The following is a 16450-nucleotide window of genomic DNA, read 5'->3' as shown; positions in this document are numbered from 1 at the left end:
CTAAGTGAGACTTAGAAATGGCTAACATATGAACATTATCTGATGTTAGCAAGTTATTGATTTCATTAACTTTATTTCTAAGGCTACATATATTAATATGAGCTATTTTCAGCCATTTCCTGTGTAGCTTATTAAAGATTAACATAATATGGAAAAGAGAAAACAAAACAAGAGAAAACACTTTTCAGCAGTCCATTAATCAATTTGTGTGTGTGTGTGTGTGTGTGTGTGTGTGTGTGTGTGTGTGTGTGTGTGTGTGTGTGTGTGTGTGTGTGTGTGTGTGTGTGTGTGTGTGTGCACAGCGGGGTTGAAGCTATGAACCCATAGGCTTGGCTCTCTCATCTCTTCCAGGCTTCTGGGAGGGAGGTCGGACATTTAGCCTTTCATAGATGATGTAAACAATGTCCCCACACGCTGTGGCAGCTTTCATGGCTGGGATGTTCTTTTTTTTTCTGGTGCACAGCTTCAGGATCGTCCTTGTTAAGGAAGATATAGGTTCCTCTCAAGTTCTTGGCTCTGTCCAGAACAGCTACCTTGTCCTTGAACCTCAGGAACTGTGAGTGGCCATGTTGCCTGGTGTACGAACTGTTAGGGTCAAAGTAGTGGTGGGTTTGTTGGGGATAGTGGTATATACCGTGCCTTCGGAAAGTATTCAGTCCTTTTGACTTTTTCCACATTGTTACTTTACAGCCTTATTATGAAATTGTTTTTTTTTTAAATCCTCAGCATTCTACACACAATCCCCCATAATGACTAAGCAACAACAGGTTATTAGACAATTTTGCAAATGTAAAAAAACAACAACTTATTATTAGATAACTATCCAGACCCTTTGCTCTGAGACTCAAAATTGAGCTCAGGTGCATCTAGTTTCCATTGATAATCCTTGAGATGTTCATACAACTTGATTGGGGTCCACGTGTGGTAAATTCAATTGATTGGACATGATTCGGAAAGGCACACACCTGTCTATATAAGATCCCACCATTGACAATGCATGTCAGAGCGAGCAAAAACCAAGCAATGAGGTCGAAGGAATTGTCCATAGGATTGTAGGATTCTCCGAAACAGGATTGTGTTGAGGCACAGATCTGGGAAAGGGTACCAAAACATTTCTGCAGCATTGAAGATCCCTAAGATCAAAGTGGACTCCATCATTCTTAAATTGAAGAATGGAATCACCAATACTCTTCCTAGAGCTGTCCGCACGACTAAACTGAACAATCGGGGGAGAAGGGCCTTGGTCCGGGAGGTGACCAAGAACCCGATGCTCACTCTGACAGAGCTCTAGGGTTCCTCTGTGGAGATAGGAGAAACTTCCAGAAGGACAACCATCACTGCAGCACTCCACAAATCAGGCCGTTATGGTAGTGCCCAGATGGAAGCCACTCCCCAGTAAAAGGCACAAGACAGCTTGCTTGGAGTTTGCCAAAAGGCACCTAAAGAATCTTAGACCATGAGAAACAAGATTATCTGGTCTGATGAAACCAAGATTGAACTGTTTAGCCTGAATGCCAAGCATCATGTCTGGAAGAAACATGGCACCATCCCGACGGGGAAACATGTTGGTGGCAGCATCATGCTGTGGGGATGTTTTTCAATGGCATGACTGGGAGATTAGTCAAGATCAAGGCAAAATGAACGTAGCAAAGTACAGAGAGATCCTTGATGAAAACCTTCTCCAGAGCGCTCAGGACCTCAGACTGGTGCGAAGGTTCACCTTCCAACAGGACAAAGATCTGAGCACACAGCCGAGACAACGCAGGAGTGGCTTCAGGACAAGTCTCTGAATGTCCTTGAGTGTCCCAGCCAGAGCCCGGACTTGAACCCGATTGAACATCTCTAGAGAGACCTGAAAATATTTGTGCAGCAACGCTCCCCATCCAACCATACAGAGCTTGAGAGGATCTGCAGAGAAGAATGGGAGAAACTCCATATAACAGGTGTGCTAACCTTGTAGCATCATACCCACGAAAACTTGATGCTGTAATTGCTGCCAAAGGTGCTTCAACAAAGTACTGAGCAAAGGGTCTGAATACTTATGTAAAGGTGACAGTTTTTTTACACATTTGCAAAAATTCCTAAAAAACAGTTTTGCTTTGTCATTATGGGTATTGTGTGTAGATTGATGAGGGAAAAAAATGTGATGCATTATAGAATAACGTAACAAATTTTGAAAAAAGTTCAGGGGTCTGAATACTTCCTGAAGGCACTGTACAGGATTTAGGGTTAGATTTCTTTTTTCCCCCTTTTCCCTTTTTTGAGAACAAAATGTGCAATTCCCTTTCCGACCTGTGAAAAGTCTGAAATACACAACAAAGCATCTAGTCTGCCGTAAAACCACACGAAGAAGAAGAAGCAGTCTGTAGGTTGATTGGGCATGTTTGAGTGTTAAACTGATAGTAGCCGACTGTAGACGGAAGTCGACAGGTAATGTTGGGGGAGGTACATACTGCACTGACAGCAATTCGGATAACTTGTGATGATTCTAGGAAACCCGACAATGGCAGACATGGCATTCGCCTTTGTTATTGTCGATGAAGTGGATGCTATCGATATTCCACTTCTCCTACACTAAGCTGAACTTAATCAACATGGCCCAAGGAATGAATAACCTGATAAAGAAATTAGATACCAGCCCAAGATCTTTCTAAGAGAGAAAAAAATACTAATTACAGATAATTTTTTATTTTATTTCACCAGGTAGGCAAGTTGAGAACAAGTACTCATTTACAATTGCGACCTGGCCAAGATAAAGCAAAGCAGTTCGACACACACAACAACACAGAGTTACACATGGAATAAAACAAACACAGTCAATAATGGGGTGGGGTGCAAAGGAGCAAAATAAATAAATACAGTAGGGGAAGAGGGAGTTGTTTGGGCTAAATTATAGATGGGTTATGTACAGGTGCAGTAATCTGTGAGCTGCTCTGACAGCTGGTGCTTAAAGCTAGTGAGGGAGATAAGTGTTTCCAGTTTCAGAGATTTTTGTAGTGATAAAGACTAATCTTCAGTTTAATGATGCCAAAGACACGACAAATGTATTTGGCTAAGGTGTATGTAAACTTCCGACTTCAGCTGTAAATACAAAACAAAACCAGGTAGTGAGTGCATAGGCTACTAGAATGTGAACATATACTGTAGGAGTTTTTGCGGCATATGGGATATGCTCTTCCTCATTATTATTTGTGATTGTTCAACATGGAATTGTAACAGATGTGATTAAATGGAGTCCACAAATATTCTTACTGTGTGGTAATTGATTGTATGTTAGCATCACTACAACCTGCAGTATATTTCTTTAATTCTCAATGTTCATGTTGTTTTTGTCAGTAAGAATGTCAAGCATGTCAATTTAATCACATGAAGGACAAAACACTCATTGTACAGAAAAGGATTCGACTATATACAGTGCATTCGGTAAGTATTCAGACCCCTTGACTTTTTCCACATTTGATTACGTTACAACCTTAATCTAAAATGGATCAAATTTGTCTTTACCCCGCATAATGACGAAGCAAAAACTGGTTTTCAGACATTTAAAAACAGAAATACCTTATTTACAAAAACAATGCAAGATGTTTTGAATACTTTACGAAAGCACTGTATGTTACTGGGTAAACAATAAGAAAAGGATTAGATTATACATGTACATCAGTTCACATAAGTTACCGGGTAAACAATATGCCAACCAATATACCATGCAGTCAAATGCACTTGGTATTAACCCCACGACTGTGGGGTAATTACTCAGTCAGGGGCCGGTTTCCTACACACAAATTAAGCTTCTAAAATTGCCAGTGTAGAAATACCCCAACATAACCGACGTGTAGCCTGCAATATGTCTAACATTTTATTCACACTTAATAGACAATTAACACATTGGAATTTGTTTGGTGAGAACAATATTACAGACAAGACCAATTGTAGGCTTTAACATGGGACACAACATCACAGTAACATCTAGATACATATATTAGCTATATTGTTGTTGGATATATCATTTATTTATGTTAGAAATGTGGATTACATGTAGGCCTACGTAATTACATTGTAAGGATGGAAGGATGAATATGTATTTAAGCTCTAAAAAGTTATCCACCCAAAACAGTAAACATACATCAATAATAACCAATCATAGGTGGCGACACCAACCATTTATGAGCATGTTAAAAAACAGAAGGTTGTCTCCCATATTGCTTCGGTTCCGACTTCATGTTGCAGTTGGTGAGGAACAACTGCAGAAATTTCCAGTCAACTGCAGTCAAAAGTTCATAACTTTAGATCACATGGTTGTTGTAAAGGTCATGCAGTCGACTTGTAGCAAAGATTGTCTTTCTCTCCTAACAATGGGAATCCTTGTCCACAAAGCGGCATGGTGGGCTGTCAAGCTCCCGCCTGTCCTTTCTTTGGATTGGTGGACACATCTCATTATTGTAATCCTCTTTTGAATATTCGGGTTGTTGACGTCAACCGCCTGTATTCAATGGAGAGAGATGCTATGCTACTAGCCTCATGCCATGAATATGCATAGCCATCACAGGTCCTACTTATATCAGTACACTCGTAACAACGTAAGCAGTACGAAACTTCTATTCGATCAAATAAACCTTACGTAGCAAATAAACTCTCTCATTGAACTCCATACAAAAACTCCTTGCTTGGTGGGCGAAACGATGATAAAAAAAACGCCACCTGCTGGAGGGAGACAGATTTTCCACCGAGGTGGACCGCTATTCCTCTTCCTCTCTGCATGTAGTCAAGTCAGACAATGTTTAAACACACAATGCAACACACTTTGAAAAGTGGTGACCAATGTTGGTTTAAGTCTTGACAAAAGTGATCCGCTTGAACCAAGAGGCCAGGGTTTCGGTGTAGAAGCACTGTTTGAACTGCTCCTATAGTTTTGCTTCGGTACTGCAGTTTAAAACTGACGCCAGGCCCAGAAAGACAATTTCCATAGATGGCCACAGAAGTCAGATATGAAAATTGCTACCGAGACACTTTAGTCATCACCTTTGTGCACAAAACATCCATTTAATTATTCAAATAATTATCGATGAGTCCAATTTTTTCCATCACTCACAGCCAATGTCTGCCATGTTTTTGGATAACATAATCGCTCCTCTCTTTGCACACAGGTATCAACCTGATGCAATTTGGATTAGTTGAACCATGAATCAGGGTGTGCAAGCCTGAGTAGATTACCTTGAAAACAACGGTAGGACATCTTGGATGCTGTCTCCAGCTGTTATTATACCTCAGTGTCTCGAATTATCCAATGTCTTTAAACCTTAGTGTGCCCTGGGTGTTTTCAGCTGCCAATGGTTTGTGCCTATTTACTGTTTAACTTTCTTTGCAGTTTTAAAATAAATCTACAACATTATTCTCAGTCATTGTTTTAATCCTTTTGAAGTCGTATCACATGCTGACAGACTTAAACACGAGTCACTTATCATTAATTGTCAACCTTTGAAAGTTGATCTAACGTTTTAGATGAGATTCAGTCATTGCCTAAAATTACTCAAAATACGCCAATTTATGCGCATTTTACGGTATGTAGGCGAAATGTCACTGCTCTATCGCTCCTCCCACCCGACCCTCCCCCAATTACCTACCTCCCCTCTTCCATAGAACCTAATAAACGATCAACTCCAGGACAGGAAATGGCGACGGCGGGGAGCCGGACCTCGTCGTCGGGAATGTGTGAGTCGAATAACAGCACAAACGTTGGAAGTGGTCCTCAGGGAAACTCAAGCACTCCTGGTCTTCCAAGCTGTCCCGGTAAGGCGGAGAGTAGTGCCGGGGAAACCTCGCAACGGAGACGTAAAGAGCTACTGAAAGTCCGAAGTGTGGATCTGGATAAGCCCGAGTCGCTGCTCCTGTCTCCAGAGACTGGGACGGCCCCGAAAGCAGTGCAACTGCACTTGTCTATGTCCTCGTCTGGTGCGGTGCAGGCTACTTTATTAGAGCAAACTCACTACATTCAGCAGAGCAACTCACTAACCGACCACACTGTCTCAGATAAAACAAGTACTAGTTTGTCTACAGACGCACAGGAATTGTTGAACACTTATTTAAAAAACAGCAGCGACCATCTCAGTCCCGATAATGGTGCTACCCGAACTTCAATAGAAGTGAGCGCTACACAAAATAGGTAAGGTTTATAAGATTGGCTCTTGTGCATGGATTTTTGATGATCATTAATACTTTGTTGGTTGCATTCTGTCAGTTGCACACATAACAGCTTGTAATTTGTTGCACAATTTTAAATTGATTTGTGAGATTTCCTCATCTTAACTTCCATTTATTGAATTCAAGTGCGTCTTTACTGTAAAGCGTGACAGTAAACGTTTTTATTGTTTTATAAATGATTAATTAATAATGATTATGCTTCTTATGTAGGCTATTTATATATTATAATTATTCAAACGCATATCCCAATTCCATGACCAGATAATTTAAGATCTGAAATGCTCCATATCTAACCCAGTATAACTTTTTGTGTAAACTATAAAGGAAAAAGTGATACTTTTCACAGATGTGTCACAGCAGCACTAGGTTGCACTAGCAATTGATTGTCGGGGAGTAAGATATTTAAATGTCATTACACTGAGAACATACGTGAAAAGCAAACAATATTTAAATACAATTGTCTTATTTATAAACATTTTGGATTTAAATCATTTATGTATGACAAACTCAGATTTATAGCAGGTCACCTGCTTCAAGCCGGTATTCCAATTCTACTGTTGATCCTTTGCTATGCAATGTTCTAACATTAAAATAAATGTACACACACACTACAATATATCTCTCAAAAACAATGTGACCTGTCATAATAATGTTACTAATTTACTCCTTGTTTTGTAATGGTTGTCATAAAAAAAAGAGTCAGCTTCTAGGTGTTTATTTCTGTGAGTAGTGTTTAACAGTCAACAGCTTAGTGTCAGTTATGGTTCCCGGTTAATTTACAGGGCATGCAGGTGCTTCGGCTCACTGAACATGTCAATTCTGTGTACCTTTACAGAATGAAGAGCCTCGGTTAATGAGTGATATATAGTGCATAGATCATTGAACATAATCACATGAGAAAGACGAGTCGCCTTGGATGAATGACAGCTTTTTAGAAAAGAAAGATTGTGAGACGACAATTTGTTGCAACATGAGACGTTGGCTTCTGGAACTGTGCATATAATAAAAGATGAATAGGATGTTGAAAGCTAAAGAAATGGATGGAAAGAGAGCTGGATTCCATTGTGGCGTTTCTTGTCCGGGATAATGGGCCAAGGCAAAACATCAGTATCCCCTCACCGCACAAATGTAGAATTCCAACAAACAACTGAACCCCATTCACCGAGACCCACTACTGGACCGCAGAGGCCCAAACCTTTTCTGACACAATCGTTTCCAGGTTGACCTTTAGTCCTCTCTCCACTGATCCTTTAGAAACAACACAATGAAATATACAGAACATTTGGACATTTCTGTATTATTACAAATGAACACAACAGCATTCATAATTGTAAGCAGCATACAGAAATGTTGGTCATTTCACTAACCACGTTTCCATCCCCAGTTTTTATGCGAGTTAAGTCATGTTGTATAAAAAAACAACAGCAGCTGTGATGGAAACAGGAAGATTCGCTACAATTTTATTAATGCTGACAGATAATTTGTTTGTTTGACAAGGTGGGATCTTTTTGTCTGTAAAATGATTTGTGTGATGGTGGTGGAAACGCCTTTGTGTGCAAATATTGACATAATTTACATCATATCGAAGTAAATTTGGAGTCACCCGATGATATGGTGTGTGGTCCTCCCACTACAACTCGGGAACCATGCAGTTTATTAGGCAACAAATGAAATAGGTTACGATGAACTTCACAGGGTGGTGAAAGTGCATTGTGATGAGCTTGATGCTCCTTTCCAATAAATATCGAGGTTCTTAGTCTGGTGATATGATGATCGATGCTTGACTGCCATTTGACAAATGCAGTGCCTCTAGAAAGTATTAATACCCTTTACTTATTCTCCATTTTGATTTTTTTCAGCCTGAATTAAAAATGGATGACATTTCTCACCCATTGCTACACATAATAATACCCAATAATGACGAAGTAAAGACACATTTTTTGAGATTTTAGCAAATTTTTTTGAAAATGAAATACAGAAATGTCTAATTTACATAAGTATTCACACCCCTGAGTCAATACACGTTAGAATCACCTTTGGTAATGATCACATCTGTGAGTCTTTCTGGCTAAGTCTCTTAAGCGCTTTGCACACCTGGATTGTAACAGCCCAAGGAGTGCCCAGCTGTTAAATGCTTCTGGTACAAAGTTAGACAATTAATTTTGAAGTGCATGAATGTAAATATTCAATGCTTTGCTTCTACTACTTTACTTAACGTTGGTGGCTCCTTGAATCTCTCAATCAATCATAGATTGAGCCCAGGACAAATATACTTGACTCTAAAGAATAATCTAATTTAAAGCCTAACACACAAATAAATAATCTATACTGAACAAAAATATAATCGCAACATGTAAAGTGTTGGTCCCATGTTTCATGAGCAGAAATAAAACATACCAGAAATGTTCCATACGTGCAAAAAGCTTTTTCTCAAATTTTGTGCACAAATTTGTTTACATCCCTGTTAGTGAAAATTTCTCCTTTTGCCAAGATAATCCATCCACCTGACAGGTGTAGCATTTCAAGAAGCTGCTTAAACAGCATGATTATTACACAGGTGCATCTTGTGCTGGGGACAAAAGACCACTCTAAAATGTGCTGTTTTGTCACAATGCCACAGATGTCTCAAGTTTTGAGGAGTGCAATTGGCATTCTCTGTTGCCAGAGAATTGAATGTTAATTTCACTACCATAAGCTGCCTCCAACATAATTTTTTTGAGAATTCGGCATTACGTCCAACCGGCCTCACAACTGCATGATTTATGTGTGTAACCACGCCAGCCCAGGACATCCACATCTGGCTTCTTCACCTGCAGAATTATCTGATATATGCCACCTGGACAGCTGATAAAACCGAAGAGTATTTCTGTCTGTAATAAAGCGCTTTTGTTGGGAAAAACTCATTCTGATTGGCTGGGCCTGGCTCCCAAGTGGGTTTGGCCTATGCCCTCCCAGGCCCACCAATGGCTGCGCCTTCGCCCAGTCATGTGAAATACATAGATTCAGTCCTAATGAATTCATTTCAATTGACTGATTTCCTTAAATGAACTGTAACTCAATAACATGTTGAAATTGTGCATAGCATTTACACTGAGTGTACAAAATATGAAGATCACCTTCGTAATATTTAGTTGCAACCCCCCGACTCCAATACTTTCCACAGTGACTCCAATACTTTCCACAGTTGTCTCAAGTTGGCTGGATGTCCCTTGGGTGGTGGACGATTCTTGATGAACACGGAAAACTGTTGAGCGTGAGAACTAGCAGCATTGCAGTTCTTGACATACTCAAACCGGTGCGCCTGGCACCTACTACCATACCCCGTTCAAAGGCAATTAAATATTGTGTCTTGCCCATTCACCCTCTGAATGGCACACTTACGCAATCTGTGTCTCAAGGCTTAAAAATCATTATTTAACCTGTCTCCACCCATTCATCTACACTGATTTCAAGTGGATTTAACAAGTGACATCAATAAGGGTTCATAGCTTTCACCTGGATTCACTGGTCAGTCTATGTCATGCAGTGGTGGAAAAAGTTCTCAATTCTAATACTTGAGTAAAAGTAAAGATACCTTAATAGAAAATGACTCATGTAAAAGTGAAGGTCACCCAGTAAAATACTAATGTAATTGTTAAAATATACTGAAGTTTCAAAAGTAAAAGTACAAATAATTGAAAATTCATTTAAAAAGAAAATTAAGGATAGCCAGGGTCACATTGCAACACATAATTTACAAACAAAGCATTTGTGTTTAGTGAGTCCACCAGATCAGCGGCAGGAGGGTTGACCAGGGATGTTCTCTTGATAAGTTGCGAATTTGACAATTTTCTGTCATACAAAGCATTCAAAATGTAAAGAGTACTTTTGGGTGTCAGGGAAAATGTATTTAGTTAAAAGTACATAATGTTCTTTATGAATGTAGTGAAGTAAAAGTTGTCAAAAATATAGATAGTAAAGTAGAGACACCAAAAAACGACTTAAGTAAAAATACTTTAAAATACTACTTAAGTACTTTATAACACTGATGTCATGGAAAGAGCAGGTGTTCTTAATGTGTTGTACACTCAGTGGGAATACTGTATATACTTCAGAAAGTATTCATACCCCTTGACCTAATCCACATTTGGTTGTGTTACAGCCTGAATTCCAAATGGATTCAATATTATTTTTGTCTCACCCATCTCTACACAATAGCTCATAATGACAAAGTGAAAAACATTTGTTTAAATTTTTGTAAATGAAATAAAGAAATATCTTATTTACATAGGTATTCACCTCCCTGAATCAATACTTTGTAACGGCATTTTTGGCCGTGAGTCTTTCTGGATAAGTCTCTAAGAGCTTTCCACACCTCGATTGTGCAGCATTAGCACATTTATTATTTTCAAAATTATTCTAGCTTTGTCAAATTGGTTGTTGATCATTGCTAGACAACCATTTTCAGGTCTTGTCATAGATTTTCAAGTAGATTGAAGTCAAAACTGTAACTGTAAGACTGAACCAGGTTTATCTGTAGGATTTTGCCTGTGCTTAGCTCCATTCCATTCATGTTTTATCCTGAAACTCCCCAGTCCTTAACAACTACAGTCATGGCCAAAAGGTTTGAGAATGACACAAATATTAATTTTCACAAAGTCTGCTGCCTCAGTTTGTATGATGGAAATTTGCATATACTCCAGAATGTTATGAAGAGTGATCAAATTAATTGCAAAGTCCCTCTGAATCCCCCCAAAAACATTTCCACTGCATTTCAGCCCTGTCATAAAAGGACCAGCTGACATCATGTCAGTGATTCTCTTATTAACACAGGTGTGAGTGTTGACGAGGACAAGGCTGGAGATCACTCTATCATGCTGATTGAGTTCGAATAACAGACTGGAAACTTCAAAAGGAGGGTGGTGCTTGGATTCATTGTTCTTCCTCTGTCAACCATGGTTACCTGCAAGGAAACGCGTGCCGTCATCATTGCTTTGCACAAAAAGGGCTTCACAGGCAAGGATATTGCTGCCAGTAAGATTGCACCTAAATCAACCATTTATCGGATCATCAAGAACTTCAAGGAGAGCAGTTCAATTGTTGTGAAGAAGGCTTCAGTGCACCCAAGAAAGTCCAGCAAGCGCCAGAACCGTCTCCTAAAGTTGATTCAGCTGCGGGATCGGTGCACCACCAGTACAGAGCTTGCTCAGCAATGGCAGCAGGCAGGTGTGAGTGCATCTGCATGCACAGTGAGGTGAAGACTTCTGGAGGATGGCCTGGTGTCAAGAAGGGCAGCAAAGAAGCCACTTCTCTCCAGGAAAAACATCAGGGACAGACTGATATTCTGCAAAAGGTACAGGGATTGGACTGCTGAGGACTGGGGTAAAGTAATTTTCTCTGATGAATCCCCTTTCCGATTGTTTGGGGCATCCGGAAAAAAGCTTGTCCGGAGAAGACAAGGTGAGCGCTACCATCAGTCCTGTGCCATACCATCAGTAAAGCATCCTGAGACCATTCATGTGTGGGGTTGCTTCTCAGCCAAGGGAGTGGGCTCACTCACAATATTGCCTAAGAACACAGGAATGAATAAAGAATGGTACCAACACATCCTCCGAGAGCAACTTCTCCCAACCATCCAGGAACAGTTTGGTGACGAACAATGCCTCTTCCAGCATGATGGAGCACCTTGCCATAAGGCAAAAGTGATAACTAACTGGCTCGGGGAACAAAACATCAATATTTTGGGTCCATGGCCAGGATACTTGGGCGGGTGGACAAATAAAACCCCACAAATTCTGACCAACTCTAAGCATTGATTATGCATGAATGAGCTGCAATCAGTGATGTGGCCCAGAAGTTAATTGACAACATGCCAGGGCGGATTACAGAGGTCTTGAAAAAGAAGGGTCAACACTGCAAATATTGACTCTTTGCATCAACTTCATGTAATTGTCAATAAAAGCCTTTGACACTTATGAAATGCTTGTAATTATACTTCAGTATTCCATAGTAACATCTGACAAAAATATCTAAAGACAAAGCAGCAAACCTTGTGGAAATTAACATCTGTGTCATTCTCCAAACTTTTGGCCACGATGGTAGAAGCATACCCATGACATGATGCAGTCACGATTATGCTTGGAAATATAGAGAGTGGTACTCAGTAATGTGTTGTACAGAAACATAACACTTTATATTCAGGACAAAAAGTTAATTGTTTTGTCAAATGTTTTGTACTTTTGCTTTAGATTTCATGTTTTGCATTCTAATAAGAGGTTCCCTTCTTTTCACTCTGTCAATTAGGTTAGGATTGTGGAGTAACTACAATGTTGATCCACCTCAGTTTTCTCCTATCACAACTATTAAAGTCTGTAACGGATTTAGAGTCACCATTGGCCTCATGGTGAAATCCCTGAGTGGTTTCCTTCCTCTCAGCGAACTGAGTTAGGAAAGACGCCTGTATATTTGTAGTGATTGGGTGTTTTGTTACACCATCAAAAGTGTAATTAATAACTTCACCATGCTCAAATGGATATTCATTGTCTTTTTTCTTGTTTTTAAAATTCATGAATAGGTTCCCTTCTTTCATTAACCTGTGCTGTAAGTCAAGGAGCATGGACAAGGTCAATGATTAATCAAAGCTCTGGATGTTCCAAAGTCATGAAATGTTGTGGAGGTTAGGCCTCAGTTCGGCTGAAGATCAAATGCATTACAACAAAAAATGGAGACCCTATTTTTATATACACTCTGTTCAAAAGTTTTAGAACACCTACTCAATTCAAAGGTTTTTCTTTATTTTTTAAAACTATTTTCTACATTGTAAAATAAGACTGAAGACATCAGAACTATGAAGTAACACATGGAATCATGGAGTAACCAAAAAAGTGTTAACCTCTCTGGGATATGTGGGACCTGGCCAAAAGCCAGGGAAAATGAAGAGCGCCAAATTCAAATAAATTACTATAAAAATCAAACTTTCATTAAATCACACATACAAGATAGCAAATTAAAACTGCACTTGTTGTGAATCCAGCCAACATGTCAAATTTCAAAAAGGCTTTTCGGCTAAAGCAAACGATGCTATTATCTGAGGATAGCACCTCCGTAAACAAAGAGAGAAAAGCATATTTTACCCTGCAGGCGCGACACAAAACGCAGAAATAAAAATATAATTCATGCCTTACCTTTGATGAGCTTCTTTTGTTGGCACTCCAATATGTCCCATAAACATCACAAATGGTCCTTTTGTTCGATTTAATTCCGTCTATATATCCAACATGTCCATTTATTTGGCGCGTTTGATCGAGAAAAACACTGGTTCTAACTTGCGCAACGTGACTACAAAATAACTCAAAAGTTACCTGTAATCTTTGCCAAAACATTCCAAACTACTTTTGTAATACAACTGTAGGTATTACGTTAAAAAAAGTAATTGATAAAATTGAAGACGGGATGATCTGTGTTCAATACAGGAGGAAAACAAACTGTAGCTAGCTTTCTGGTCATGCGCCTCTAACAGTCCACTTCAAGTGACCCTTGTTCAAGATGGCCGTACTTCTTCATTACACAAAGGAAAAACCTTAACCAATTCCTAAAGATTGTTGACATCCAGTGGAAGCGATAGGAACTGCAAGAAGGTCCCTTAGAAATCTGGATTCCCAATAAAATCCCCCCCCCCTAAAATCTGAATGGTTTGTCCTCAGGGTTTTGCCTGCTAAATAAGTTATGTTATACTCACAGACATGATTCAAACAGTTTTAGAAACTTCAGAGTGTTTTCTATCCAAATCACATAAGCATATCTTATCTTCTGGGTATGAGTAGCAGGCAGTTGAATTTGGGCATGCATTTCATCCGGTCGTGAAAATACTGCCCCCTGTCACCAAGAAGTTAAACAAATCTAAATATATTTTATATTTGAGATTCTTCAGCCTTTGTCTTGATGACAGCTTTGCACACTCTTTGGCATTTTCTCAACCAGCTTCTTGAGGTAGTCCCCTGGACTGCATTTCAATTAAAATTTAATTAAAAGTTAATTTGTGTCCTTCTTTAATACAATTGAGCCAATCAGTTGTGTTGTTACAAGATAGGGGTGGTATACAGAAGATAGCCCTATTTGGTAAAAGACCAAGTCCATATTATGGCAAGAAAAGCTTAAATAAGCAAAGAGAAACGACAGGCCATCATTACTTTAAGACATGAAGGTCAGTCAATCTGCAAAATTTAAAAAACCTTGAAAGCTTCTTCAAGTGCAGTTGCAGAAACCATCAAGCGATATGATGAAACTGGCTCTCATGAGGATCGCCACAGGAAAGGAAGACCCAGCGTTACCTCTGCTGCAGAGGATAAGTTCATTAGAGTTTACTGCGCCTTCGATTTCAGCCCAAAAAATACTTCAAGGAGTTCAAGTACAAGCAGCACAGTAATGAAATCATCAACATGTGTTGATCACATCTTTACTAATGCTGCAGAAATTTGCTTTAAAGCAGTATCCAAATCCATAGGTTGTAGTGATCACAATATAATAGCCATATCTAGGAAAACCAAAGTTCCAAAGGCTGGGCCTAATATAGTGTATAAGAGGTCATACAATAAGTTTTGTAGTGATTCATATGTTGATGATGTAAAGAATATTTGCTGGTCTGTGGTGTGTAATGAGGAGCAACCAGACGCTGCTGGTCTGTGGTGTGTAATGAGGAGCAACCAGACGCTGCTGGTCTGTGGTGTGTAATGAGGAGCAACCAGACGCTGCTGGTCTGTGGTGTGTAATGAGGAGCAACCAGACGCTGCTGGTCTGTGGTGTGTAATGAGGAGCAACCAGATGCTGCTGGTCTGTGGTGAGTAATGAAGAGCAACCAGACGCTGCTGGTCTGTGGTGTGTAATGAGGAGCAACCAGACGCTGCTGGTCTGTGGTGAGTAATGAAGAGCAACCAGACGCTGCTGGTCTGTGGTGTGTAATGAGGAGCAACCAGACGCTGCTGGTCTGTGGTGAGTAATGAAGAGCAACCAGACGCTGCTGGTCTGTGGTGTGTAATGAGGAGCAACCAGACACTGCTGGTCTGTGGTGTGTAATGAGGAGCAACCAGACGCTGCACGTGACACATTTATGAAACTACTTATTCCAGTTACTAATAAGCACCCATTCAGAAAATGACTATAAAACTGTTATATCCCCATGGATTGATGAGGAATTGAAAATTGTATGGTTGAGAGTAGAGGTCGACTGATTATGATTTTTCAATGCTGATATCGATACCGATTTATTGGAGGACCAAAAAAAGCCTTTACCGATTTAATCGTTTTTTTATATAGATATATTTGTAATAATGACAATTTATAACAATACTGAATTAACACTTTTATTTTACCTTAATATAATTCAGAAATAAAATCAATTTAGTCTCAAATAAATACATACTATTGAAACATGTTCAATTTGATTTAAATAATTCAAAAACACAGTGTTGGAGAAGAAAGTAAAAGTAAAGTATGTGCCATGTAATAAAGCTAGCATTTAAGTTCCTTGCGCAGAACATATGAAATTTGGTGGTTCCTTTTAACATGAGTCTTCAATATTTCCAGTTAAGAAGTTTTAGGTTGTAGTTATTATAGGACTGTTTCTCTATACCATTTGTATTTCATATACCTTTGACTATTGGATGTTCTTATAGGCACTATAGTATTGCCAGCCTAATCTCGGGAGTTGATAGGCTTGAAGTCATATACAGCGCTGTGCTTCAAGCAACAAGCACATGCACCGCATTAATTATATGCAACGCAGGACAAGCTAGTTAAACTAGTAATATCATCAACCATGTGTAGTTAACTAGTGATTATGTTAAGATTGATTGATTGTTTTTTATAAGATAGGTTTAATGCTAGCTAGAAACTTACCTTGGCTCCATGCGCTGCACTCGTGTAACAGGTGGTCAGCTTGCCATGCAGTCTCCTCGTGGATTGCAATGTTACCGAAAATGAAAACTTATGAAAACTTGAGATCGGCCCTAATTAATTGTCCATGCCGATTAATCGGTCAACCTCTAGTTGAGAGGGATGAGGCAAAAGGTATGGTAAATAAGTCTGGTAGCCCAACTGATTGGAAAACGTACTGAAAATTAAGAAATCATGTGCCTAAACTAAATAAAAGAAAATTAAACTATACTATGAAACAAAGATAAATGATATAAATAATGATTGTAAAACACTTTGGAGCACCTTAAATTACATTTTGGGAAAAAAAGCCAACTTGGCTCCATAATTCAGTGAATCAGAT

The 16450-nt window shown here is 39.3% G+C and overlaps 1 protein-coding gene across 2 annotated transcripts in view; it reads left to right on the top strand.

The window, feature by feature from the left end:
- The first annotated feature begins 5656 nt into the window (after nucleotides 1–5656).
- The window catches only part of LOC112230734 (mitogen-activated protein kinase kinase kinase 1), a 166685-nt gene continuing 155891 nt past the window's right edge, over nucleotides 5657–16450 (top strand). For both annotated transcript variants that reach the window (XM_024396986.2, XM_024396985.2), the window contains exon 1: nucleotides 5657–6160. In XM_024396986.2, the coding sequence (XP_024252754.1) occupies nucleotides 5670–6160 (491 nt within the window). In that variant the 5' untranslated portion in view covers nucleotides 5657–5669. The remainder of the gene's footprint in view (nucleotides 6161–16450) is intronic.

This window comes from Oncorhynchus tshawytscha, linkage group LG33, assembly GCF_018296145.1.
Source record: "Oncorhynchus tshawytscha isolate Ot180627B linkage group LG33, Otsh_v2.0, whole genome shotgun sequence".
Classification (NCBI taxonomy): Eukaryota; Metazoa; Chordata; class Actinopteri; order Salmoniformes; family Salmonidae; genus Oncorhynchus; species Oncorhynchus tshawytscha.
Note: the sequence above shows the minus strand (reverse complement) of the source record. Positions and strands in the feature narration are given on the sequence as shown.